This window comes from Ipomoea triloba, chromosome 9 (assembly GCF_003576645.1).
Source record: "Ipomoea triloba cultivar NCNSP0323 chromosome 9, ASM357664v1".
In the NCBI taxonomy this organism is placed as follows: Eukaryota; Viridiplantae; Streptophyta; class Magnoliopsida; order Solanales; family Convolvulaceae; genus Ipomoea; species Ipomoea triloba.
The window spans coordinates 20,793,219-20,820,349 of record NC_044924.1 but is presented as its reverse complement, the minus strand read 5'-3'; the positions used below and the strand labels follow the sequence as shown (position 1 = coordinate 20,820,349).

The 27,131-nt window shown below is 39.7% G+C and overlaps 3 protein-coding genes across 3 annotated transcripts; 2 read left to right on the top strand and 1 right to left on the bottom strand.

Annotated features, from left to right (window-relative positions):
* Positions 1-3,139: 3,139 nt before the first annotated feature.
* On the top strand, positions 3,140-3,790 carry LOC116029727. The gene has a single exon (XM_031271770.1). The coding sequence runs from the start codon at positions 3,140-3,142 to the stop codon at positions 3,788-3,790; it is 651 nt and encodes a 216-aa protein (XP_031127630.1).
* Positions 3,791-10,043: 6,253 nt separating this feature from the next.
* On the top strand, positions 10,044-10,529 carry LOC116029726. The gene has a single exon (XM_031271769.1). It carries the CDS (start codon positions 10,044-10,046, stop codon positions 10,527-10,529), a length of 486 nt encoding a protein of 161 aa, XP_031127629.1.
* Positions 10,530-21,422: 10,893 nt separating this feature from the next.
* On the bottom strand, positions 21,423-21,758 carry LOC116029725. The gene has a single exon (XM_031271768.1). The coding sequence runs from the start codon at positions 21,756-21,758 to the stop codon at positions 21,423-21,425; it is 336 nt and encodes a 111-aa protein (XP_031127628.1).
* Between the last annotated feature and the right edge of the window lie 5,373 nt (positions 21,759-27,131).

The following is a 27,131-nucleotide window of genomic DNA, read 5'->3' as shown; positions in this document are numbered from 1 at the left end:
TCCACGATCAACCTTTTAAACCCCTTAAGCTTTGCCAGCTGTATACCCTCCCTTAGGCCCCACAACTCCGCGACAAAGCTATTAGTTGCCCCAATTTTTGTCACGAACCCAAATAACCACTCCCCTTGGTGATCACGAGCTAATCTTCCTGCACTAGCAAGACCAATATTCTTTTTAAAAGCACCATCTGTGTTAATTTTAACCCAACCTTCGTCCGGGTGGGACCAGTAGATCCAACGCATTCTTCCTTTCGGATCAGGATGTCTTTTGTAGCCAATAGAAAATGCCTCTTTGGCAGAAAACTCCGAACGGTGCACGATTTCCTCCGGGGATGGCGAAGAGTGCTCAAAGATCCTCTTATTTCTGGCCTTCCATAGCTCCCAACACATGTAACTGAAGGTTAAGCTCCACGGGATGCCATTCATGGTGATGTTCGAGGAGTAGTTGCCCTTGAGCCACGGCGCAAAGGAAGTAGTCTGACTATACTTGAAATTGGTCGGGTGGTAGGACTTTCTCCAGCACTCCCTCGCCAAATCGCAATGGATGAGAATATGGTCAATGTTCTCGCCATTTTCACCGCACCCCATGCAACTACAATCATCGGTGAGCCCTCTCATTTTCCTTACGGCATTGGTGAGAAGTTTATCTTTCGCTGCCAGCCATAAGAACATACGACATCTCTCACAGAACTTCGTCTTCCACACCCAATCAACCTCCTGCATTTCGTCATTCCCTGCAATATACCTGTATGCTCCACTAACAGAAAACGTACCTCCGGGGGAAGCCGGCCAGTAGAGTGCATCTAGAATGTGATCGGCCAGAGGAAGGGGAATGCTCCTGATCTTGTTAACCTCTTCGTGGGGGAGTAAGTTTTGCAACCTGTCAAAATCCCAAGAACGATGAGGAACAATGAAGTCATTTACCTTAGCATTTGACGCGTCATATGAAATTGTCACGTTATCAAGAAGCCCAAGCGGTTTATTACCAACCCACCAGTCAGACCAAAAGTTCAGCGATTCTTCGGACCCTACCCTCCAAGCCGCTCCTAGATAGAACGGCCCCTTACAATACTCCTCCATCCCCAAGAAGAATTATGCGGGATAGGAGCCATGAAGAAGTTCCCATCCTTCACGTATTTCTCGTTCATGATGCGAACCCAAAGCTTGTCATTTGAAGTATTCATTTGCCAAGCTAACTTAGCAAGTAGAGCCTCATTAAAATCGGTGCATCTCCTGAGGCCCAAACCACCTATATCTTTGGGCTTACAAACTTCGTTCCATCCCACAAGATGAATCTTTTTTTTGCTCTCTGAGTCTCCCCAAAGAAAACTCGTGCAAATTTTATCAATATCGTTGCAAACTCCCATTGGGAGTTTAAAGACCTGCATCGAATAGACCGACATCGCTGCAAGTACTAATTGGACAAGCACCCTACGACCCGCTAGGCTGAGGGTATCCGCCTTCCAATTATCTAATTTTCTTTTCATGCCCTCCAGGATATAGCCAAAAGTCCTTTTAGAAACTCTCTAATGGAGGATGGGAATGCCCAGGTAATTCCCAAGATTATCTAAGACCGGGATGCCCATAATCCTCTTCAACTCCTTTTTCGTCCCTGTCAAAGTGTTAGGACTACAAAAAATACTAGATTTATTAGCATTAATAATCAAACCTGAGCTCTTCGAAAAATCTTCAAGACAGTCCATGATGATTTGACACTGGCTTTGGGAAGCTTCGGAAAAAAGCATAAGGTTATCAGCGAAAAACAGACGAGAAACGTCGGTCCCTCCTCTCGAAACCACGATAGGTTTCCAATTCTTCTTACTAACCTCGGCCCGGATCGTCCAAGATAATTTTTCCAAGACAAAGATAAAGAGATAGGGGGTTAAAGGGTCGCCCTGCCGAAGACCTCGTCCTGGACGGACGGAAGGAAATTTTTCCCCATTGTAAAGCAAAGTAATGACGCTTTCCTTCAGCGAGAACATGATTAAGCGGATTAGCTGATTTGGAAAACCAAAGTCCTTGAGAGTCGCCTCCAGGAACTCCCAACTGGTACTATCATAAGCTTTATGAAGGTCGACTTTAATGGCCATGCAGCCCTTTTTACCTTTCTTGTGGCGCATGGAGTGGATGATTTCTTGCGTGAGAATAATATTGTCCATTGTGGACCTCCCCGAGAGGAAGCTATTTTGGAACGGACCGTTGAGCTTTCTCATAATGGGCCTCATCCAGTTGACAATAACTTTCGAAATGATTTTGAAACTGACATTGAGGAGGGAAATTGGTCTGAAATCCGCAGCAGACTCAGGGTTCTGTTTTTTGGGGATGAGAGTAATGTAGGCCTCAAGCATCTCCATAGGAACCCTTCCTGTAAATAAAGCATCATTGACATACTTGGTGATGTGAGTTTTAACTCCTTCCCAGAATGATTGGAAGAAAGCAGCATGAATCCCATCAGGACCCGGGCTTCCAAATTTCTTCATTTGCATCACCGCCCTCCTCACTTCATGAGTACCCACAGCTTGGGAGAGGGACGCGGCTTGACTATGAGTGATTTTGGAACCCATATACACTTGCTCAAGGCTAGTATCCCTTGGAGTCCTCCTGTTGAACAAATCGATAAAAAGTTAGAAATATGCTCAACAATAACTTTGAAATCGGAATTTCACTCACCATTAATTTTAAGCATACGGATTCCACAATACTATCATCCATATCTTTTTTTCTTACCCACCCCCTTTCCACTATTCCATGCCTCCACCTCTGCCGTGTTATCATGAACAAGCCTATGTAACGCATCACTATTTACCCCCAAGGCATCATACGCATGAGACACCCCATATTATCCTCAAATGCACCCCAACGAGCAAAAGAACCAACACCCCGAAAATTTCCTGCACAGTAGCCTATCCACGCGTGCTACACACGTGGAGGAGGTGTAGGATTCCAGTAGCCATCCATGCCATGCCTACACACGTGAAAGCAGCGTGGATGAGGCCGAGAATGTCTTTCATCTTTCTGCTGCTCCGGATCAACCTCCTTCACCCAAAAATGGTCAAGACGTCCTCGAAAAGCGCCTCAATGATTTTATACGCGAGACGAGTGAAGAAAATGCCAAACTGAAGGAGACCATCACCAAAGAAATGCTAGGAGAAATCCAAGAGCTCCATCATGAGACACTCTCACCGCTTCAAACTGTTGAGAGTACCCTTGCCAAAATAATGGAGATGATCCAAGTGCAAGGGGAAAGTGATGTGAATGCCATTACATTAAGAAGCGACAAAGCACTTCCTGAAGCTACCTTACCACCACCTAAAACCATTCCAATAGAAGAATCAAGGAAGGAGAAAGAAGCTCCTGAAATTACGCAAGATGAACAAGAAGAAGAGAAAGAGAACGGAAAGGAAGAGACGATGCAGCAACCTTCTCAGAAAGGAAAAGAGATCATGAACGAACCTCCACCTATTCCTAAGGCACGCCTTCCATTTCCACAACGATTTTGCACCGACATTGACAATGCAAAGTATGACAAGTTTCTCCAAATGCTGCGCCAGTTGCATATTGATATGCCCTTCATTGATGCTCTTGGAGAAATGCCAAGGTATGCAAAATTTCTTAAAGACCTTTTATCCAATAAGAAGAAGTTAGCCGAATCGGCCACTATAGTGCTTGGAGAAGAATGCTCCGCTATATTACATAAGAGTGTGCCTCGGAAGTTAAAAGATCCGGGAAGTTTCACCATTCTGTGTAATATAGGAGGAACATCTTTCAATAGAGGCTTAGCTGACTTATGAGCAAGTATTAATTTGATGCCCTTCGCATTGTATCGAAAGCTAAATCTGAGAACTCCTAAACCAACACGCATGTGTATTCAACTTGCGGACAAATCTACCAAATACTCGCGAGGTATTGTGGAAGACGTGTTGATAAAAGTTGACAAATTCATCTTTCCTGTGGATTTTGTAATTCTTGACATGGATCCAGATGTAGAGATACCTCTCATCTTGGGTAGGCCATTCCTAGCCACTACTAGAGCCTTATGATAAACATTATTTTTATTGTTATTTTAAATAATCTTTTTATAGTTAATTTGCAATTAGTGATTAATTTTTTATCTAATTTTATTTACTATTGCTATAAGTAGTTTTTAATAATATTGTTAATTTTTGAGGTTGTTTTTATTATTAAATTAAGTTAGTTATTGCTTTCAAAAGAAAAGTTAGTTATTAAAATCATGTCAGCCCAATAATTTCTTAATCTTAATTTATTATTATTATTATTATTATTATTATTAGGGTCACACTTGTGTGAGACCGTCTCACGGATCCTTATTCGTGAGACGGGTCGGGTCGGGTCAAAGTACCATGCAAATATCATACTTATATGTGCAAATCTCACACTTATATGCTCAAATATAACACTAATCAAAAATACAATTTTGTTACTTATAAGAGAAAAAGTAATACATTTTTTATAATAAGTAATGTAGACAAGTGCCTCTTACTTATAAGGGCAAATATAATACTTTTGAGGAAAAATGTAATACTTTTAAATCGAAATGTAAAAGTATTGTATTTTCCCTTAAAAGTATTACATTTACCCTAATAAGTAACAAAAAAATTTATTTCTGATTAGTATTATATTTGAGCATATAAGAATGACATTTGTGCATATAAGTGATACATTTGCATCTTGACCCGACCCGATCCGACCTGTCTCATGGTGAGACGGTCTCACACAAGTTTTTGCCTTATTATTATTATTATTATTATTATTATTATTATTGAGAAGGAGAGGCGCACAGTTGGTCAATCAACGCGAATCAGAATCGGACGGCATTGCAGCGAAGTCTTCAACAAACCCTTGAGAGATCCGATTGAAGCGATGAACCACCGGAGCAATTTCGAAGAAAGAGTTGAGCCTGGACAATATAAACGATTCAAGGAATTCATCATCACCAATCTATCAATTCACTCCGAATCAATTTAGGAGTCAATCTCCTGCGAAGTCCGATCGGCGGCGACGCGGAGAATTGTCTCTTTGGCAGCAACAAATTACAGCAGCGAAGACTTCCTCGTTCGGCTTCAATTATGTTCTGGGTTTAGTCGGGAGGTAGCGACCATTTTTTTGGGCGGTGAAAATTGGTCTAGGCACAGATTCTTGGCAGCAGCAATTTCGTTTGGCAGGCATAAGCAATTTATTCCTTCTCCTTTATTTTCTTGATTTGTATTTAGCTTGCAATTATAATTACAATTAGGATCTCTTTTTCAATAGAAAATGTTTTGTGACTTTGAGGTTTTAATGATCTGCTACGTTGTTTTTATATATTTGAATTAAGTAATTAGAGTCAATTTCGAACATGCTGGTCTCAGGTATGGTTATTATGCATTACTAAATTATTGCCCAGGAACATGATACAATTACCATGAAACCTTTGCAGTAGTTTTAGTTTTAATTTCGCCAATCAATTATGTTTTATTCTATAATTTTACGTAGAGATTAATTGAGTTGAATATGGCAAATTTAAATTTTAATTACTCTAATTGAGGGAATTAATTGAGTATAAACCATGCCTATTAATTTTATGCTCGGTAGGATAGAAAGATAAGCAATTAGATTGTCTTATTTAATTGCTTATGTTGGTTCACAACCCGGGTATTTCGTAAGTTCTTCTAGGCTTAATAGGTTTTTACGGTTTAAATAAATGTCTTTAAGCATATGAACCATTATAATACATGACTGATTTTGGACGCCATATAGATTAGTCAAATAATAGTTAGAACGAACCCATAAATTGGTTGGCAATATTAGACTTAAAATGCAGAATTAATAATGGTTATTGATTCATGTTCCTAGCCTTTATTCTTTTATTCTTTTATTAGTCGTTCTCTTGCTTCGTTGTTATTTTATTGTTTTTCCTACTAGTTACTTAATTACCTGCCATTTCGTTCCTGTTGGTTTTTAATTTCTCCAAGCTATTTTATTAGAGTTTTGTTTCTCCTGTTAATTGCAATCTTTACTTGCTCGGTTTTTAATTGCTTATTTCTTGTCTCGGTTTTCTGCATATCTTTTGGTTTAGTTTTTACTATTGATATTGCACCTTGAATATTGGTTGGCAATATTAGACTTAAAATGCAGAATTAATAATGGTTATTGATTCATGTTCCTAGCATTTATTCTTTTATTCTTTTATTAGTCGCTCTCTTGCTTCGTTGTTATTTTATTGTTTTCCCTACTAGTTACTTAATTACCTGCCATTTCGTTCCTGTTGGTTTTTAATTTCTCCAAGCTATTTTATTAGAGTTTTGTTTCTCCTGTTAATTGCAATCTTTACTTGCTCGGTTTTTAATTGTTTATTTCTTGTCTCGGTTTTCTGCATATCTTTTGGTTTAGTTTTTACTATTGATATTGCACCTTGAATATTGGTTGGCAATATTAGACTTAAAATGCAGAATTAATAATGGTTATTGATTCATGTTCCTAGCCTTTATTCTTTTATTCTTTTATTAGTCGCTCTCTTGCTTCGTTGTTATTTTATTGTTTTCCCTACTAGTTACTTAATTACCTGCCATTTCGTTCCTGTTGGTTTTTAATTTCTCCAAGCTATTTTATTAGAGTTTTGTTTCTCCTGTTAATTGCAATCTTTACTTGCTCGGTTTTTAATTGTTTATTTCTTGTCTCGGTTTTCTGCATATCTTTTGGTTTAGTTTTTACTATTGATATTGCACCTTGAATATTGGTTGGCAATATTAGACTTAAAATGCAGAATTAATAATGGTTATTGATTCATGTTCCTAGCCTTTATTCTTTTATTCTTTTATTAGTCGCTCTCTTGCTTCAAAACTGGTGTATTGTTTTCCCTACTAGTTACTTAATTACCTGCCATTTCGTTCCTGTTGGTTTTTAATTTCTCCAGAGTTTTGTTTCTCCTGTTAATTGCAATCTTTACTTGCTCGGTTTTTAATTGCTTATTTCTTGTCTCGATTTTCTGCATATCTTTTGGTTTAGTTTTTACTATTGATATTGCACCTTGAATATTTCAAAACTTTCACTCAATTATTTCTTTTCTTTAAGTTTATTTAAATTGCATTGTATCAATTCCTTGTGGGTTCGACCCTTGCTATTGCGCACGATCACTACAATTGATTCGTGTACTTGCGAGGACTATTTAAAATTGTCCATCACCTTAATAGATGTTGGAGAAGGCAAGCTCGTCATCCGAGTAGGCGACAAATCTGCCAGCTTTGATATAACCAAGATAATGAAATACCCCTTAGAGGGGGATGAATGTTTCTTCATTGACTCTATGCATGATGAAATTGACTACTTATGCGAGTTGCCGAAAGCCAAAAGGCATGATTTTAATTGGGAATGTCCCACGGGTGCAAAGAACCCAAAGTGAATACCTATGAACATGAGCTAAATACCTTGAATGTTGCTTTACACCGCGAGGTTGATCGATTTAATTCCATTGATAATTTGCATAACTCTATATTGTTTGAGAATATAAATTGTGTTGGAGAAGTTGCGAAGGATTTGGTTGGACAGCAAGGGGTTGAATTTGATGAATACGATGAGGAGATAGATGTCGAGAACGAAAAAAGAAAAAGAGGAAGATGAGAAAAACAAAGAGGGAGAATTGAAATCGCTGTCTGAGCACCTTGAATATGCTTTCTTGGGAACAGAAAAGGAACTTCTGGTCGTGATTGCAACAGATCTTTCGGGAATACAAAAAGAATAACTGGTAACGATGTTGAAGAATAATAAAGAAGCAATAGGTTGGAAGTTAACTGATCTCAAAGGAATAAATCATGTTGTCTGCACACATAAAATTTTGTTAGAAGAAGGATCGAAACCTGTAGCTCAGCCACAAGCCCACAACGAAGACTTAATCCGGACACCTTTAAGGTTGTGAAAAATGAGCTAATCAAGCTGATGGACGTGGTAATGATTTATCCCATCTCAGACAGTACGTGGGTTAGTCCGACTCACGTAGTGCCTAAGAAGGGAGGGATAACAGTGATCGAAAATCAAAAGAGTGAACTGATTCCCACCAGAAAAGTAACGAGATGGAGAGTTTGTATCGATTATAGAAAACTGAATGAAGCCACTCGCAAGGACAATTTTCCCTAGCCTTTTATTGACCAAATGATTGAAAGAATAAGCGGATTTGGTTATTACTACTTCCTGGATGGGATGAGCGGCTATTTCCAAATTCTAGTCGCATTAGAGGATCAAGAGAAAACAACCTTTACATGTCCATTCGGTACTTTTGCTTACAGACGAATGCCATTCAGTCTCTGCAACGCTCCTCCTACTTTTATGCGTTGCATGTTAGCAATATTTGAAGATTTCATTGGCGATTTCATGGAAGTTTTCATGGATGACTTTACAATTTTCGGAGAAACATTTGAGGAATGCCTTAAGAATCTTGAAAAAGTTCTAAAGCGATGCCAACAAATGAATTTAGCGCTTTCTTGGGAAAAATGTTATTATATGGTTAAAGAAGGCATCGTGTTGGGGCACAAAGTTTCAAAGAAAGGAATTGAAGTCGATAGAGCTAAGACAACAAAATTGAGACACTATCACCGCCGCATAATGTAACATCATTAAGAAGCTTTTTGGGACATGTAGGATTTTATCGACGATTCATTAAAGACTTTTCAAAAATTGCAAGGCCACTAACTAGATTATTGGAGAAGGATGCCGTATTTGAATTGAATGAGGAAGCCATGAGAGTCAAAGATCTTAAAAATGCCATGGTACATACTCCCGTCCTTGTAGGACCAAAGTGGAATCAACCCTTTAAGCTGATGTGTGATGCGAGCAACTTTGCAGTTTGGAGTAGTATTAGGCCAGAAAAATGAAAAGAGATTTCAACCAATTGCCTACGCAAGCAGAATGCTGACAAAGACACAACAAGCTTACACTACCACTAAAAAAGAGTTGTTTGCCATAGTATTCGCATTAGACAAGTTCAAATCATATCTCTTAATGTCCAAGGTTATAATCCATACTGACCATACTGCGATAAGATTCCTTATGTCCAAACCTGAAGCGAAACCAAGGTTAATTCGATGGATTCTACTATTGCAAGAGTTTGACGTAACAATAGTGGATCGGAAAGGAGCATAAAACAACGCGTTAGACCATTTGTCCAGACTTGAAAATGAAGAAGGACATGATAAGACCAGGGATGTTAATGAGTACTTTCCAAAAGAAAAATTAATGGGTATATTCCTTACGCCATGGTATGCAGACCTCGCCAATTATCTCGTAGGAGGAGTATTGCTGGAATTCTTAGATATACACGCAAAAAGGATACTGAAAGCAGAATCTCGATTCTATTTTTGGGACGAGCCATATCTCTTCAAAGTATGCGGATACCAGATAATTCGACGATGCGTAACAGATAGTGTGGGGCACGAAATTTTAGGGGAATGCCACCGCATGGGTCATCATTAAGCAAATAGAACCGTTAGACGAGTGTTGGAAGTAGGATTTTATTGGTCCTCTATTTTGTGACGCTCAGATTTGTGTAAGAAATTGTGACCGGTGTCAGAGAATTGGAAACATTACAGGTTGTGATGAAATGCCACAAAATTACATATTCGCATGTGAAATATTTGACATCTAAGGTCTCGACTTTGCAAGACCATTTCCAGATTCAAAAGGGTTTAAGTACATCCTGGTAGCAATTGACTATGTATCCAAATGGGTCAAGGCAGAGGCACTGCGTAACAACGATGCCAAAAGTGTAATACGATTTCTCAAGAGGCTATTCACGAGATTTGGAGTACCTAGAATCGTCATCAGTGATAGAGGAACACACTTTCGGAATGTGCCTATGAGAAGATTACTCCAAAAACAAGGAGTACAACATCGAGGGGGAGTTCTATATCACCCTCAAACAAGCGGTCAAGTTGAGAATGCTAATCGGGATATTAAGGCTATTTTGGAAAAAACAATGGCACAACACAGAGGAGATTGGGCTGATAAGCTTAACGATACACTATGGGCTTTCCGTACAGCTTATAAAACTTCGATATGAACCACACCCCGTATAGACTTGTTTACGGAAAGGCATGCCACTTTCCCGTCGAGATTGAGCACAAGGTATACTGGGCAATTAAAAAACTCAACGAAGACTTAACTGTGGCCGGAAAAGAAAGAATGCTCCAACTCAATGAGCTTGAAGAATGGCATTTACTTGCATATGAAACGTCGAAGACTTATAAGGAAAGATCAAAACTCTATCATGATATGCCTATCAAGAGGAACAAGGAATTTGCTGAAGGAGACCGGGTTCTACTGTTTAATTCCAGATTAAGATTATTCCCAGGTAAAGTTAAATCCAGATGGACTGGACCGTATGTAGTTATGAAAGTATTTCCCTATGGTACCTTGGAAATTCTGCATCCCGAAAAAGGCAGATTAAAAGTGAATGGTCATCAAATAAAGAAATACTATGGAATGGAGAACTTACAAGGTATAGTCCAGTGTTACAGGCTAGAGCCATGGGAAGATGAGTGACGAGATCACCAAATTATATTCGTCGGGCTAAAGACGTTAACCGTAGCGCTGCTTGGGAGGCAACCCGAGATTTACATTGCTTTCATTTTATCGTTTTCTTATATACAAGTAGTTAAGCCTCCAAGTTTTTGGATTTCCTATTTTATAGGTTCTATACTTTAATATGCAGGATATGACAAGTGCACATGGTCTGACGAATGCACAAGTGTTTGAAACCTGAATTTGGAAGTTGGGATGCTTACTAGGTTTTCTACCTCTTATCCCTCCTTACATTCATTTCTCGTACCCCGTTTTTTCATTCTAAAGTGTGGAAATTTTGACCACCTTCTTGCATAATATCTTACGCATATGGTACATGATGGTTGTGAGTTATATGGTGAGGTAGTGAATGTGAAGGTGGTAAAACGAAGAGTCATGAACTCCCCGAGTGTCGTGTCTCTCGTGGATGGAAAATTGGAGAATATACAGGTCTCCTATCTTGAATTGTTTAGATAACGTGAAGGTTGAACATATAGAGATTAGTAGAGGGAAATAGTAAGAGTGCAAAGGTTAAGGAGATTTAAAGAGTGAATATGAATAAAAGCGGATGGGGCTAAAATATCATGGAGATTGGTTCGAAACGTACGGTAGAGGTTTGATTTCCATTGAGTTATGTTTGAAGGAACTTGGAACATTGTCCTGAGTGGCGTCACACTCAAGCTCCCAATCCTCAGTCGGTTGGGGAATTTTGTCACACACTTTGTCTACAAGTTCCCTCCGGATCGCATCTTCTCAGATTGAGAGCGGGAGATGTGGGTAGTGGGCTACATCTCTTTGCGATATCTCGCCAAAGAGATGATCCTATACTCTTGAAGAGATCGGGGCCCTCGATCTAACAAGTTCATACAAAACATACACACAATTTCAACATTCCCCAAAGAAATCAAACTCATTCATCAATTTTAGATCATGAACACCAAATCTCCATCCTTCATAGCCCCTATCCTAGGGTTAGCCCTTCATAGGCTTTAACAACATATCTCATTCAAATAGAAAAGCATATTTACAAGATCAAAATAAAAGCAAATAACTTGAAGGAAAAGGAAAAGCAAAAAGGAAAAGCATGAGAGTTCTAAAGAGAAAGCAAGTTACAATGAAAGAGTTTACCCAAAAGGATCTCAAGGCTATGGAGATCTAAGTTCTCTTCTCCAAGGAGCTCTTCTTCCTCCCCCTAATCCTATCTAACCCTAACCTAAAGTGAGAAGTGAAAAATTGACAAAAGACCCCCTCCTCCTAGTTGAAATGTCCCTTAAATACTAAAACATCGCGGAGGGTTCTGGTGCCCGTCCACGCCTGCTCACACGCGTGTGGACTGGCGTGGATGCGTTCCACGCCAGCTCACACGCGTAGTGGTGCTTGTGGGCGTGAATCTCTCCGTTTTCGTCTCTTTTGTTGTTTCCGGTTTGGTCTTTGTGTGTCCCCATGTGGATTGGTTCTTCTTTTCATTGCTTTATGCTTTCCTTGGTTGATTTCAGCCTCTAATCCTGTGGAAATCTTTCAAAACACACCACACAAAACTCTTTTGCAATTTGTTAGTAAAATAACATGAAAACACATGATTGCACTCTTCAAGACTTTGTTTTGGCAAGAAATCAACTTAATTAGTTCTAGATAATTAGGTACTTTTGGCATCTACCAGTACACCGTATAATATTCGCATGTGTCTATTTTCCATAACCTCCGGAGCCTTAGAAACATTTCTAAATTGTGGAAAGGTGCTCATCTTAGTTTTATTTTGATTCCGTGCTTTTGTTCCACTGCCTTCCAGGATAACATCGAGGACGATGTTTAGTTTAAAATGTGGAAAGAGCACGTTGTGCTTTGAATTGAAAAATTACTTTAAGAGACTCTGTTTTTATTGTTTCGGCGTAATCAAGTCATGAATAGTGTTTCATTATTCACTCTATCTATGAAGAATGCTAAGTTTGTGCAAAAAAGGTTTTCTCTTTGAATATCCATGGAAGTACCCCCACTTTAACCCAAAAATGTGAATTTTGAAAATTTTGAAAATTTTGTGTGCTTGCATGATATTCACCTCTTATTTTTTTGAAGACCTTAGTTAAGGATCTCTCGAAGTGGGAGTGTGCACCCCCTAATTTGAGAAATATAAGATAAGCGAAGCTTAGAATTGAACGAATTATGGTAGGACATGGGACAAAAGGTGAGCCTGTTGGTGAGCTTAGAGTGAAAAAATCCCTTAAATCCCACGAAAAAGGCATGAGGGGTTGTATGGAGAAAAGTAGAAAAGGCAATAAGGCCACTCCTAAAGATAAGAATCGAGGAAAGCCATCTCGCTAGGTTGTGAGCAACCATAGTCTTCGAACAAGCATAAGAGCTTTATCTGAAGTTGGTTGCCCACATGAAATGCTCATAGGAGATGAGAAAATAGAGAGGACCCATTGCACTTCTTCGAAAAAACATGGTGCTCCATGTGAAGTCAGGTCGCTTGATGACGTTACCCTAGGAAGTGAGAAGAAAGAGTGATCGCCCAAGCCACTAGCGATGAGCGATCCATGTCTCTACCCTCACTTACTTTTGCGCATCGGCTTTGGCATTAGGGTGGTAGATTGATTAGGTTGTGTACATCGTTCCCACTAGGGGGCTCAACTAAAGGCCTTCACACAATGAGAGGTGAGTAAAAATTTGGACTGCATGCTTGGTACTGTGAAGTAATAATATTGATTTGTCCAAATATGACTTTGGGGTTTTATTTTGTTTGAATATTCATAGCAGTGTATGGCACATATTTATCATTCCTTGTAGATATTGTGAAGGATTTCACATCCCTTGGGAGGTTCTCACTACTACAGAAATCACATACAACGTCGGGTATTTAACGTCGGCTAAATAAATACCCGAAGTTAAAGGTTCATTAATTAATTAAAAATAAATAAAAACCCTTTAACGTCGGTTATTTACTAATAACCGACATTAAAGGGTGTACATTATACTACGGCGCGATACGACGTCGGCTAGAAGATTAGCCGACGTCATATCGCACATAATAGCATTTGGCCTATGATACGACATCGGCTAGAAGATTTAGCCGACGTCGTATCAAATTTTTTTTACGCTCCGGGCGCGATACGACGTCGACTAGGGACTTAGCCGACATCGTATCGGGCCGTATTAATTTATTTGAACCTACAACGTCGGTTACTTATAGTAACCGACGTTGTAGGGTTATGAACTAAGCCCGATACATTAAACTTATTAAAATCACACCACGTGGTCCTCGCCCTCGCCTACAACACACAACCGGATACATTTACGCAAAATTTCAACGCCTCCACTGCCGTCGCTCACTTCCTCCCCGTCGCACAACTCCATCGCCGTCCCACACCTCCACCGCCGTCGACAGCCCATCGCCGCGAAGCAAGGCCGCCGCCATCCACCGCCTGGAGTCGCTGCAACACGTCGACAGCCCATCGCTCCTCCGCAGCAGTCGTTGCAAGCCGCATCGCCGGGAGGTCCTCCATCGCTGTAGGCCGCACCGCTGGGAGCTCTTCCGCGCTGCCGCGCCGCCGCACCGCCGGGAGGTCTCCGTCTGCAAGCAGGTAATTTTTTAATTTTTATTTATATTTTAATTTTTTATTATTATAGTTGGGTGGGAATTGTAAAAGAGTTTATGGGAAAGGATAAAGAATTTGAGACAAAGGTGAATGTGGCTTTGAGGGCAGTGAATGACTATTTGTGGACTGTGTTTGATAAAGAGAAGAATGCCTATCTTGAAGAGGGGAAAGCCAGGGCTGTGATAGGAACTGCAATTTTCTTGGAAATTGTTAAGCAGAGTCCTGCTTGGGGTGCTGAAAATTTTTTGTTGGGTAGGATCTTGAGGCTAAACCAAGAGCTCATAGGTGGAAGAATCTGCATATGGGCTGAAGAGCTGAATTTATGATTGGAAAGAGTTGAGGCAAGGATGTTGCTGTCATGGCAATGTTGCTTGCAGAGTAAGTGGATAATAAAGGACTAGAATTATTGGTTCCAGTGCTCTGTTTGTACTGCTGTAATAGGATTTGAATACAATGATTTTATTGATTGATTTTGCTGCTCATTTAAAGGTTATATGGGAATTTGCTGCTGAATTTTGCTGCTGCCTAGCTACTAATAAATGCTATTGAGGTTGGTGTATGCTACTGCAGTTTTGGAAATTACGAATAAATATGAAATTGGATGACTGCATGGCTGCATTACTTGGAATATTTGATGGAGCTAATTTGATGGTCTAGAAACTGAAGGTTCTTCTGAAACAAGTGTGCATCAAGGCTCTGGACTCCATTTGAGTGAAGATGTTGCAAGAGCCAAGAAGGATGAGCATCTCAAAAAAGTCAATGACGAGATACAAGAACCTATTTCCAGGCTACTTAAATCCCCATTAATCAGGTAGAAAATGCTAATGAACAGAACAAGAAAATGCTAATCATAAAATCCTTCTCTGATTTTGTCTCTTTGATACGTTTTCAGGTCATATGTTCCCTCTGCAGAACAGAACAAGATGTGAGTCCCTAAACATTTTTCTGTTACAGGTTTGATCGAAACCGGGGAAAGTTTTTTAAGGATTTTGCTCTACTTGTGTTGTCTACTTGACAGGTTCAACAAAATTGTATACAATGTGGAGCATGCATGGGAAAATACTTCTGCCAGAAATGCAAATTATTTTTTTTTCCTGTGTCTGCTTGATTGAGTTCAGCTGTAAATTCTTTCTGGAATTTCAATTAAAATGCTATCATTGCATCTCAGGCAGATGCCATCATATCAAAACTTCAAAATGGCGAAACTCAAGAGAATGATGCCATCCCAACACTTCTTGTTTCAGCAGACACAGTATGTTCTTCAAATTCTTTTTTTTCCCCTTCTAGTTTATATGGTGATGGATCTAGTCTGCTGCTGGTTTTATAGTTTTTATTGTTGGGAAGCATGTTGCCAGACTCATTTTGAGAGTTCTTTTAAGTAACTCTGTAAAACAAGAAATGTAGTGTCAAGTCATGACTCTGAATTGCAAGGTCTTAGCGAGCAGTTGGTCATGTCCTTACTCCTTAGCTTGTGTCAGTTTTTTATCTGCTTCTCAACAGGATCTTGTTTTTCTCAATAAGTAATTCAATCGAATACATAAGAAGAATTGCAAGCAAATTTTTATAATGTTCCTTGATGGCTTAAAAATATTATATCTTAAAGCATAAGTAGACGTGTGGTGATGGGGTATTTCTGGAGTGTTTTAAAGTAGTTCCTTCTCATTCCCTTAATGAAGCAAAACTTTTCTTTGTTTATCTTACTGCTAAATTGAAATGATTGGAGGTGGTGGTCTATGAAGGTATGGTGAGGGAGAAACCATCTGGTAAAGAAGAAGCAAGGCAGTTCATGAAAGGTCTGGTCATTGTTTTATTCGAATCCCTTCTCCAATTAGTTTCACAATATAGGTGTTCTCAACTTTTGAATCTGCAGATTACTCAAATGGGCATGCATCTACAGTTAGCTCTGTTATTGTTTCAAACTTGAAAACTGGTGTTAGAAAAGGAGAATGGGACAAAGTAGAGGTACAATCTGCTTCTAAATGATTTTTTAAAATTATCTGAACTTGTCCTTATATTTGTGATTGGGCTTCCACATTTGAACACACACAACATATTTATCTAATGGATATGAAATCCACCAAATTGATCCAAAATTTGCTATCCAACATAGTGTACAACATAAGGAAAGTAGACTGTCTTATTATTATTATTATTTTTTCCTTTTAATGTTAGGATAAGTGCCAAAAGTAGCCATATTTTAGGGGTCATTTAGGTGTAAAATATGCTATAATAGATGTCCATTAGGCCTAGAAACATGCTAAGATAGGGTAATTTCATTGCATATAGGTCCAGGGACTAATCTTGTGTGTTTTTATATAATTTGCACAATTCTTGCACTTCGCAGGGCATTCCGGCGACACTTCAGTAAAACAGTCCTAACCGGAGCTAGGAATGTCCAAATGAGGCGAGACAGGTGGCTATGGAACCGTATCGACGAGAGCTACAACATAGAAGAAGACAGAAGAAGCAAACTTCACCACGCACGCTCAAACGCGTGTGAGCCTCGTGGACGCGGCAGAAATTATTAGGGCGAGATTTTGGGGGCTATATATATGCCCTTTATAGGTCTTTTAGATCAGTTTCCAGCAGCCCCCAATAGCTTTAGATCTGATTTCTCTTTCCAAATTCTTCCCCTTTGGGGAGGAAAACACTCCTTAGAATAGATTTAGCTTAGGATTTGAAAATGAAGATTATGTAGATTCAAGCTTCTTTTGGTATAATTTCTCTTCCTTTAATATAAAGTTTGAATCTTTACTTTATTACTTTGTTTTCCTTGCTTCTATTTATGTTTATTATGGTAGAGTAGAGTAGTTGGGTGTGTGTACCCTTGTTGATCTATGGATTGATGCTTAGAATTTATCTTATGATCTTGGTATTGTGGGAGTATGATTGATATTTGTATGGATGATGTTGTTCAATATTTGCTTCTATTTCCGGCCGGGATAGGTAGTAAACCGAGTGGAAGTGAGAGAGTGCGCGATAGCGTCCTCTCACGAGCCCAACTCATCTATATCTCCGCTCTTAATCCGAAAGGATGAGATCCGAGAGGAGTGGTAGGCTAGGTGTTCGATGAAATGCCTCAACCGAATGAGGATTGAGAGTTTGAGTGTGACGCCACTCAATACAAAGACCGTGACTCCCTAGATCAATCCCGAAACCCAATTCCAAGCTACCTACGATAATCAATCCTTTAGCTTAACTTTGGCATGCACCCCTTCCCTTTACCTTTTGTATTTTCTATCTTATTTTACCTTTAAAACCTTTACCCAACCAACCATGAACAAACCTTCCCCTTTGATTCTTGTAACTCTTACCTTTCAACTTCCTAAATGCCACATAAATTCGGTTCCCATTCGCCATCCTTGAGAGACACGACACTCGGGGAGTCTTGACTCTTCGTTTTACCACCTTCACCCTCACACTCACCCCATACAACCACACATCGTCATGTTACAACCTTGGAGTGCTACTACACTAATACTGATGCATTGTCCAATCCAAACTGGATTTTGATTCTGCAATTCTAATAACTCATGAAGAACCGTTAGGCCCAACTCTAGTTAATCAGTGAAAAATCTATCTGGATGTGGAAATGACTGTTGCTGTTAATGCCTTAATGGATTTTGGTTCTTGTACATAATTTTACAAGATAAGAGTGTTATTAATAGCATTTCCAAATTGCAGATTTATTTCCATGAAATACCAGACGAAGCCATTAATAAACTGGTGAGTAATTTCTTGACTTTAATGTTTAAGTGTTAGGACATTATTAGATGGATGATAGCTAGTGTAACTTTACCTTTGTCTTTCATCAGATTGAGGAAGGAAGAGTGCTTTATGTAGCTGGTGGCCTCATAATTGAGCATCCCTTGGTATTGCGTTATGTAAAGGAAGTGGTAAGGTTTCAGATGCTTTGATCCTATATGAACATTCTAGCCAAATTTCTGTGACTACTCTCTGATGAGGCCCTTGCCAGTGTTCCCTTCCTCATATTAGGAAACAAGATAGACATACCCTATGCTGCCTCAGAAGACGAGCTGCGTTACCACCTTTGCCTGACTGGTATTACCACTGGCAAGGGAAAGGTGAACCTCGCAGAGTCGATCTAGTGTCCACCCTATAGAGGTATTTATGTGCAGTATTGTTCGCAAAATGGGGTATGGCGATGGCTTTAAGTGGGTGTCTCAATATATAAAGTAGATGTATGAACATCATATCCATGGGATAATTGATAAGAGTAATCAGTTCCTATCCTTCTTCTTTCTTCTCTCCATCACAGTTAGTGTTATGTTGTTGGGGTTTATTCTTCTTGACTTCAATTGTTATAATTGGGTTTGGGTGGGGGCACCAAAATATTTGTTAAGTTCTTATTGAAGTATTTAGCTTTTGTAAAACTTGAATTGGAACTTTACTGTTTTATGCTTTCAGTTAGTGTAACAAGCGGATCTCCTGAGTCCTGCCCTCTAGAATCCACTCTTCTTTTCAAAAATTGTGGTAATGGTAGTGTTGATAAAGTTATTGATCCAAGAGCAAAGGTACCATTCTCTACCAAAATGGATTAATTGTTTGGTAAGTATTTTATACATTTGTACAGGTTTTGAATGTGATTGTGATAGCTATATATATTTGAGCAGGTTTTGGGTGTAAATAGAAAAATAAAATGAATATTAAAAAAAATTACCCTACAACGTCGGCTAGTCTTATTAGCCGACGTTGTAGGGTAATTTTTTTGTTTTTAAATTACCTACAACGTCGGCTATTTGTAAAGAGCCGACGTTGTAGGGCATTTTAGTAGTTTTCAAATTACCTACAATGTCGGCTATTTGTAAAGAGCCGACGTTGTAGGGCATTTTAGTAGTTTTCAAATTACCTACAATGTCGGCTATTTGTAAAGAGCCGACGTTGTAGGGCATTTTAGTAGTTTTCAAATTACCTACAATGTCGGCTATTTGTAAAGAGCCGACGTTGTAGGGCATTTTAGTAGTTTTCAAATTACCTACAATGTCGGCTATTTGTAAAGAGCCGACGTTGTAGGGCATTTTAGTAGTTTTCAAATTACCTACAACGTCGGCTATTTACAAATAGCCGACGTTGTCGGTAATTAAAAAACTAATAAAATACCCTACAACGTCGGCTAGTCTTATTAGCCGACGTTGTAGGGTAATTTTTTTGTTTTTAAATTACCTACAACGTCGGCTATTTGTAAAGAGCCGACTTTGTAGGTTATTTTAGTAGTTTTTAAATTACCTACAACGTCCGCTATTTGTAAAGAGCCGACGTTGTAGGGTATTTTAGTAGTTTTCAAATTACCTACAACGTCGGCTATTTGTAAAGAGCCGACGTTGTAGGGTATTTTAGTAGCTTTCAAATTACCTACAACGTCCGCTATTTGTAAATAGCCGACGTTGTAGGGTATTTTATTTGTTTTTAAGTTACCTACAACGTCGGCTATTTGTAAATAGCCGACGTTGTAGGGTATTTTAGTAGTTTTCAAATTACCTACAACGTCGGCTATTTGTAAATAACCGACGTTGTAGGGTATTTTATTTGTTTTTAAGTTACCTACAACGTCAGCTATTTGTAAATAGCCGACGTTGTAGGGTATTTTAGTAGTTTTCAAATTAGCTACAACGTCGGCTATTTGTAAATAGCCGACGTTGTAGGGTATTTTATTTGTTTTTAAGTTACCTACAACGTCGGCTATTTGTAAATAGCCGACGTTGTAGGGTATTTTATTTGTTTTTAAGTTACCTACAACGTCGGCTATTTGTAAATAGCCGACGTTGTATGTGTACCTTACAACGTCAGTTAACATTTAGCCGACGTTGTATGTGTACCTTACAACGTCGGCTAACATTTAGCCTATGTTGTATGTGTACCCTTACAACGTCGGCCAGATCAACGTCGGATTTTAGCCAACGTTAAAGGGTCCATTTAGCCGACGTTAAAAGCCGTTTGTGTAGTAGTGTGTATTCGAAACATTCTCGACCAATCGGTTGTTTGAGTAGCATAGATACTTATGGCATCTAAATGAGAAGGGCTTGACCAAGAAATTGCTCGAGGACGAGCAAACTAAAGTGTGGAAACTTTGATAGATGGCAAAAGTACCTAACTTTTTGGACCAATTATGAGAGGTTAATGACAAGTAAATGCTTTAAAGAACTTAATGTGTGGTGGTATTTTTACGTTATTATGCTAACAAGTACAAAAGTACTTTGTGTAGTATGTTTTAAAGGATTTTGACAGGTTTGGAATCTTTACTTGAATAACCAAGGAACGACATACATAATGAAAGAGGAACGAACTAGTCCTTGGCGCAACCAAAGACCAAGCCCGAATCAGCGGAAGCAACAAAGACAAGGGAATTTCCCCTGTCCACACCAACACCACGCGTGTAGCACGTGTGGATAAATTCCAATTTTTAGATTAGGGTTTCGGTTAGAACTCTTAGAGAGAAAAGGAGGCTTGGGAAGAAAGTAAAGGGATTGGATTGAGATTGCTTGCTCTCATTTTTGGTACACTCTATCCTTATTAATTGTGATTGCTTTTCAAATCCCTTTGTTGAATCCCTTCTTTCTTTGATTTCATTTGCATTTTCTATTGTTATTGTTATTGAATCTTGATCTTGAATAGTATATGATGTTTGTGAAGCCCATGAGTGGCTAGATTCTAGGGTAGGGCTAGGATGGAAAGAGTTTTGCATTCATGATTTAAGATGTTCATATGAGACTTGATTTCCTTCCATTTGCTGAAATCGTGTGTATGTTTGTGATCGATCTTGTTGGATCGAAGGCCTTGATCCCTTCAAGAGTCTAAGATCACCCATTTGGCGAGATATCGCAAACAGGTGAGAGCCCAATGCTCACATCTCCCGCCCTCACTCCGGAAGGATGAGGCCCGGAGGGAACTCGTAGGCAAGGTGTTTGATGAAATTCCCCAACCGACTAAGGATTGGGAACTTGAGTGTGACGCCACTCAAGAGTGTGAACTGAGTCCCTTTAGCAAGATCAATGTGTAAACCAAGCCTTTCTTTAGCAAAATAATGCAAGCTCTGACAAGTCCTAGCCCCATCCGTCCTTTCCCTTTTTGATTAACTCAGTTTAACAAAGTTTACACCCATGAAACCATGTTTCCCTTTCGTTTGCTTTTCCTTTTTGTTACCTAGGCAATGAAAGATAGGATGCTTAATCTCTCCAATTTTTCATCCTCGTGAGACCGACACTTGGGGAGTTTAGACTCTTCGTTTTATACCACTCTTCCACCTCACCATAAACTACTTCCTTCAATTAGCTCGAGTATCAAGATTCCAGAGCACCCGATCAAGTTTTCTACAAAGCTTTGTCCGACCTCCTTCTTGTCTGAACCAGGAATACCTAACCCCCATGGTGCCCATATAAAGGAGACCACAATCATTGAAGTTATTCACAAATCTTGTACAACAACTCATATTAACCGCAGAACTACCCCATTGTTCACTATCATCGACAATATCATTAAAATCCCCCATCATAATCCAGGGGCCGCTATTACCATTAGCGTAATCTTTGTAATCATTCCAGAACATTTCTTTGGCCAACAAATTTGGCCTAATATATGCAAAAGAGACTCGGGTAGCCATCGTACCCAACCCTCTCACGACACCATGAATCACTTGAGAAGTATGTCTAGTGACCTTGAAGTAAAAAATACTAGACCTCTAGAAGTATGTCTAGTGACCAAACCCTAACGGATCCACCACAAAGGCTTTATCAAAACAATGCTTTTCTGTAATCTTTTTTATTTTACCAACATCTTTGGTTTTAGTTTCTAGGAAGCAAAAAGCCCCCACCTCTTTGTCACACATCAAGAGATTAGCGTGGTTCACTGTTTTACGATTCCCCACACCCCTGCAATTCCAAGTGATAATAATCATTGAGACACATTGCGAACCAAGGAAGAATTATTACTGCCTTCCTTAAGCGTCACCTGACTCCCAACCTGGGAGGAACTCTTTGAAGAAGAGTCCCCATTAGCACCAACAATAGAACTGGGAACATTACCAAAGTTGAAGGGCTGGCTCGGGGGATAAACAGTGCCACCCTTGTTGAGTAAACCCGTTCGGTAGTGATTCGTCTCCGGCGCCTTGGAGGCTTGTTTTTTGCCTTTACTGGACTTCTTTGGATTTTTTGCATTAGGCACAGGTTTATTCCAAAGCACCTTTTCCAACAACACCGGAGTCTCTGTTAAATCTTCCAAGTCCTGCAAGAAGCCAAAAGCATTATCTATAGGGATAGAAGTTGTCTGGTTGCACATACCTGGTGGTTCATCTTGGACGTGCATGGACTGTGTATATTGCTTGGGAGTATGAGGGATAACCCCAGCACCCCCCACTACCACTCCAGAGCTGGCCTTGGACCGATCCGTAGGCAGGTTCTGAGAGTTAGGCTTCCCTTCCCCCTTTTGCTTAGCTTTAGAATTGGCTGACGCATGAGCCATTCGTTTCGACTTGTGATTTACAATCATCCAAGCACCGTGTTTAGGAATGGGAGCAGGCGCTTGGACTTCTTCCACATGCATACTATCATGTAAACCTCCCTCCTGCTGAGTTTTCGGAGGCCCTTCAAAACTCGATCTTCTAGAGGAAGTCATCGACCATCACTACTGCGACCACAGGTTTAGTTATATCAATCTCAACCGCAGCCCTCACGAATCTCCCCCGTGCAACTCCCACAGTAGGCATATCCAGTTTCAGAGGTGTTCCCACCTTCATCAAGATCGTTTTGATCGCATCTTCTCTGTAGTATTCCATCGGATGCGAGGTATACGAACCCAGACTGCTATCCGCTCGATTTTTGCTTACGAGGGATCGAATTTAGGCTTCACCTATGAGCGACCACGTACTGATCAAACAGCTTCCAAGGACCATCCAACAGCACATGAAGACAATCAACCTGGAGTTGGAACTTGATAACAAACCATCCCCAACCCAAGTCCACGAACTCAACCCCACCTTGTGGATTCCATAGACACAGCATGCATTGTTGAAATAGTGAGAAAGCCACCGATTTCCCCAAATACTTAACTAAGAGAGCATTCTTCCATGGCTTAATGAGCTCCTCTCTAAATTGCTTAGAGAATTTAACAGTTGGAATACCACAATCACCTTCACTAGGATCATCTTCCTTGTCAGAATCGACTGTAATTTCCTCATCGAACCAGTTGGATTCTTCCACCCGTGCCGGGGTATCATCTTCAAGGTTTGGGGAATCAGTCGTAACTTCCACAAAGGATCGTTTGAGATGCTTGAAGCGTTTCACCGTCCTAGCACCACCGTCGACACCCTCAGCCATCCCTCCGCCGGTGGGTGGCGGAGGCGTCTCCTCAACTTCCATCGCAGCGCCCAGATCCAGCGTGGGAAACTTACCAAAGAAAAAACCAAAAAACCCTAGAGTCGTTGAGAGCTTTTTTTATTCCTACTACCATCAGATTAATTAATTCAATGAACATATTATTTGTGGACAATATTTTTGATATATTAGTGGATGTTTTGAAAATCTCATATTCTAAATGCACAAAGAGTTACTTTAAGGATAAATATATGAAAGTTACATAAAAATTAATTAAAAATTATTTAAAATTTAATTTTCACGTAAAGAAAACAAATCGTATATAATACATAAACATACTACAAATATTTGTGTAATACGTAAAATTTTTTGTTTTGATTTAGATTTTCAAAAAAAAATTAATATTTTGTATACTATAAAACAAGTCAGTATGTTTAAATAAAAAATTAATTATGAAAATAGACATTTAAATATCTAAATAATATATTATTATTTTATTAATTTTATTTTTAATATTTTTTATCTTCCTTTTCTATGTATTAAAACATGTTTTCGCCTTTATCATTTTTCATTCCTTTCTTGGTAATTGTGTTTAATATAAAGTTATCGCATTGGTGATATATATATATATATATACACATATGTGTATATATATATATATATACACATATATGTATATATATATTTATATACACATGTATGTATATACATATATGTATATATGTATATATATGTATACACATATATATACATATACACATATATATACATATATATGTATATATACATATATATATATATATATATGTGTGTGTGTGTGTGTATATATATATATACATATATATATATATATATATATATATATATATACATATATATATATATATGTATATATATATACACACACACACACACACACATATATATATATATATATATATATATATGTATATATATGTGTGTGTGTGTGTGTATATATGTGTATATATATACAAATATTTGGGGAGACTTTCATGCAATATTTGGATTGATCCGCATTTGGGGAGACTTTCATACACTCCTGCGGAAATTGCACGGTCCCCATGTCTTCAGTTTGATTTAGGATTACGCTAACTGGGTGAGTTAGCGGTGTTAGATGTCGTAACGGGATGAGGCGAGGTCGGTCATCTCTTCCCTTCTTTGAGGGTGGTTGGTTTGGTCGTGGTGCCTGGCTGGGCGGCCCAGCTTTATCAGGTCGCCCACTCTTTCGTCCTTCCTCCTCATCCTTCTTTCTCTTGTGCTGCTCCTCTGCGTCTGCGTACCGGTTAGCCGTTCTCATAAGTTCTTCATAAGAGCGTGGGTGGTGGGCGTTCATTTGTTTGTGGAAATCGCTGCCTTCGAATCGAAGTCATATACGTTGTTGACTTCTTTTTTCCATTTGCTTAAGAAGTCTCGCAGGCTTTCCCCCTTATCCTGCTTTACCCCGCCGAGATGCGAGAATGGTTTCTTATGTTGTATACTTCCTGAGAAATAGGACAAGAAACTCTTGGATAGCTCTGCAAAAGTTTGAATTGATCCGTCCGGGATTGTGTTAAACCAATCTTGAGCCGTTCCGTCCAAAGTGGACAAGAACGCTCTGTACATGATGGCATCGCTTGCCCCAATCATTACCATGGCTGCCTTGCATCTTGTCATATGGGTACGCGGGTCAGAAGTGCTAGTGTAGGCCTTGATTGTGGGTAGTCGAAAGTCTTTTGGAAGAGGAACTTCCATTATGTCGGCAGAGAATGGAGCAGCCATTCTTACTTCAGGTTCTGGTGAGTGTTCTCTTGCTTTTACTTTCTTCTCCAAGTCGTCTATCTGCCTTTGGAGCCTTTCAACCAGGTCTTCTTGTGGTGTTATGTGTCTAGTGGAGTGACGTGGAGCCAATCCACCAGATTCGCCCATCCTTTCTCCGGATGGTCGTTTGGTTACTGCCTTGCCTGCTTGGGGACGGGGACCTCTATTGGAGGATCCTTGCACCCCCAACCAATCTCGGATAGATCTAGAAGTCGCCGGTCATTCTCGAACAGATCTGGAAACTGGTTGAGGTCCACCTTCCTATCGTTGAGTTCTGTTTTGCCTCGGAGATTGCACTTCTTCCTCCAGAGGGGGCGGTGGCGGTAGAATCTGGCCTTAAGAGGTGAACACCAAAAGAAGGAGGAGGAGGACAACAAAAGAAAAAAAAATTGAACTTACCAGAGTTATTGGAAGTAGGACTGCAATACAATCGGTAGGATGAATGATTACAAAAGAAGGAGGAGGGTTTTCTTTTGTTGTACTTGGCAGGTTGGTGATCGTGCTTACTAACTAGGTTAGTCATTTTATTATGGACGTAGATTCATACACTGGGTCTTCTGATGATGAATCTTCCTCCTACGATAGTGAGGAAGCATCGACTCATGATGATGACACTGAGGACACTTCCTCTCTGTCTTCCTCTCCTTTCGAGCATGTCACCGTAGATTACGATCCCCCTTCTCCTGAGTTGACCGTTGGTCTTAAAAGGAAGTGGCGCAGGGCCTTGTATTCTCCCTTAGATAGCTCACTTGTGGATACTATCCGACCTCAGCTAAACTCTGACCAAATAGAGGATATCCAAGGCCTAGTGTGGGAGAATGTTAGAATTGTCGTTGTAACACCCCAATTTTCAAACCTTAAATTTGATACAAAATCCCAATAATATATTGCGGAAGCTTACACATCTAACTGTTGGTCCCAAGGGGATGGGGTACAAGTCTAGAGGGGGGGGGTGAATAGACTTGTATAAGATTTTGCAAATCTTTTCAACCTCTCGTGTGTATTGAACTTAGGATGTTTAGGTTCGATACCTCACGAGGTGAAGACAAAGTTTTATGCGCAGCGGAAATGTTATCCCCTTTTAGTTAGCACGAGTTTGAGTTAGTTCGAGAAGTGTGTTTATATGCAGTGCAATCGAGAGGTTAGCGAGAGATAAAAACAGTAAGTAAATGCAAGAGAGATTTTTAAGTGGTTCGGCCAACCCGCCTACGTCCACTCTTCTTCCAGAAACTCCCTGGAAGGATTGCACTAAAAACTTCCCTTTTTAGTACAATATCGAGCGCTTGAGCTTTGATCACGAAGCCCGCCTCAAGCCTCAGGTTTTTCGCCCCGCTTCTTGTTACTCCACCTCTCGAGCACTTGACCTTTGATCACCAAGCCCGCGTCAAGCCTCAGGATCTTCACAAGACAGCTCCCAGGTTACTCCGCCTCTCCAAGGTCTTTCTCCCCGCTTCCAGCTACTCCACCTCTCGAGCACTTGACCTTTGATCACCAAGCCTGCGTCAAGCCTCAGGTTTCTTTCACTCGGACAGCTGCCAGGTTACTCCACCTCTCTTGCTTAATCCAAAGCAAGGTGTTTTTGGTTGTCACAGTTGAATGTAACAGGCTCCAATCTGACCACAAGCTATCGTTGAATCAACTTCAATGTAGAGCAGCTTCGGTCACCTTCTGGATGTATAACAGTTTAAGCTTTGTAACTCTCTTGAAACACTAAGATGTGTTTTCTCGCTACTTTGAATATCAGGATGATATTCCAAGTTGAGCACTTGCACTTGAACGTTTTAGACTGACACTTCTTAAGAATTTCGAACCCCTTCACTTCACTTCCCCTTTTTCTCTCTTTTCCC

Excerpts from the sequence above, each read along its gene's own strand:
- LOC116029727 (XM_031271770.1), top strand. The coding sequence starts at position 3,140 with ATGCTAGGAGAAATCCAAGAGCTCCATCATGAGACACTCTCACCGCTT.
- LOC116029726 (XM_031271769.1), top strand. The coding sequence starts at position 10,044 with ATGAACCACACCCCGTATAGACTTGTTTACGGAAAGGCATGCCACTTT.
- LOC116029725 (XM_031271768.1), bottom strand. The coding sequence starts at position 21,758 with ATGGCTACCCGAGTCTCTTTTGCATATATTAGGCCAAATTTGTTGGCC.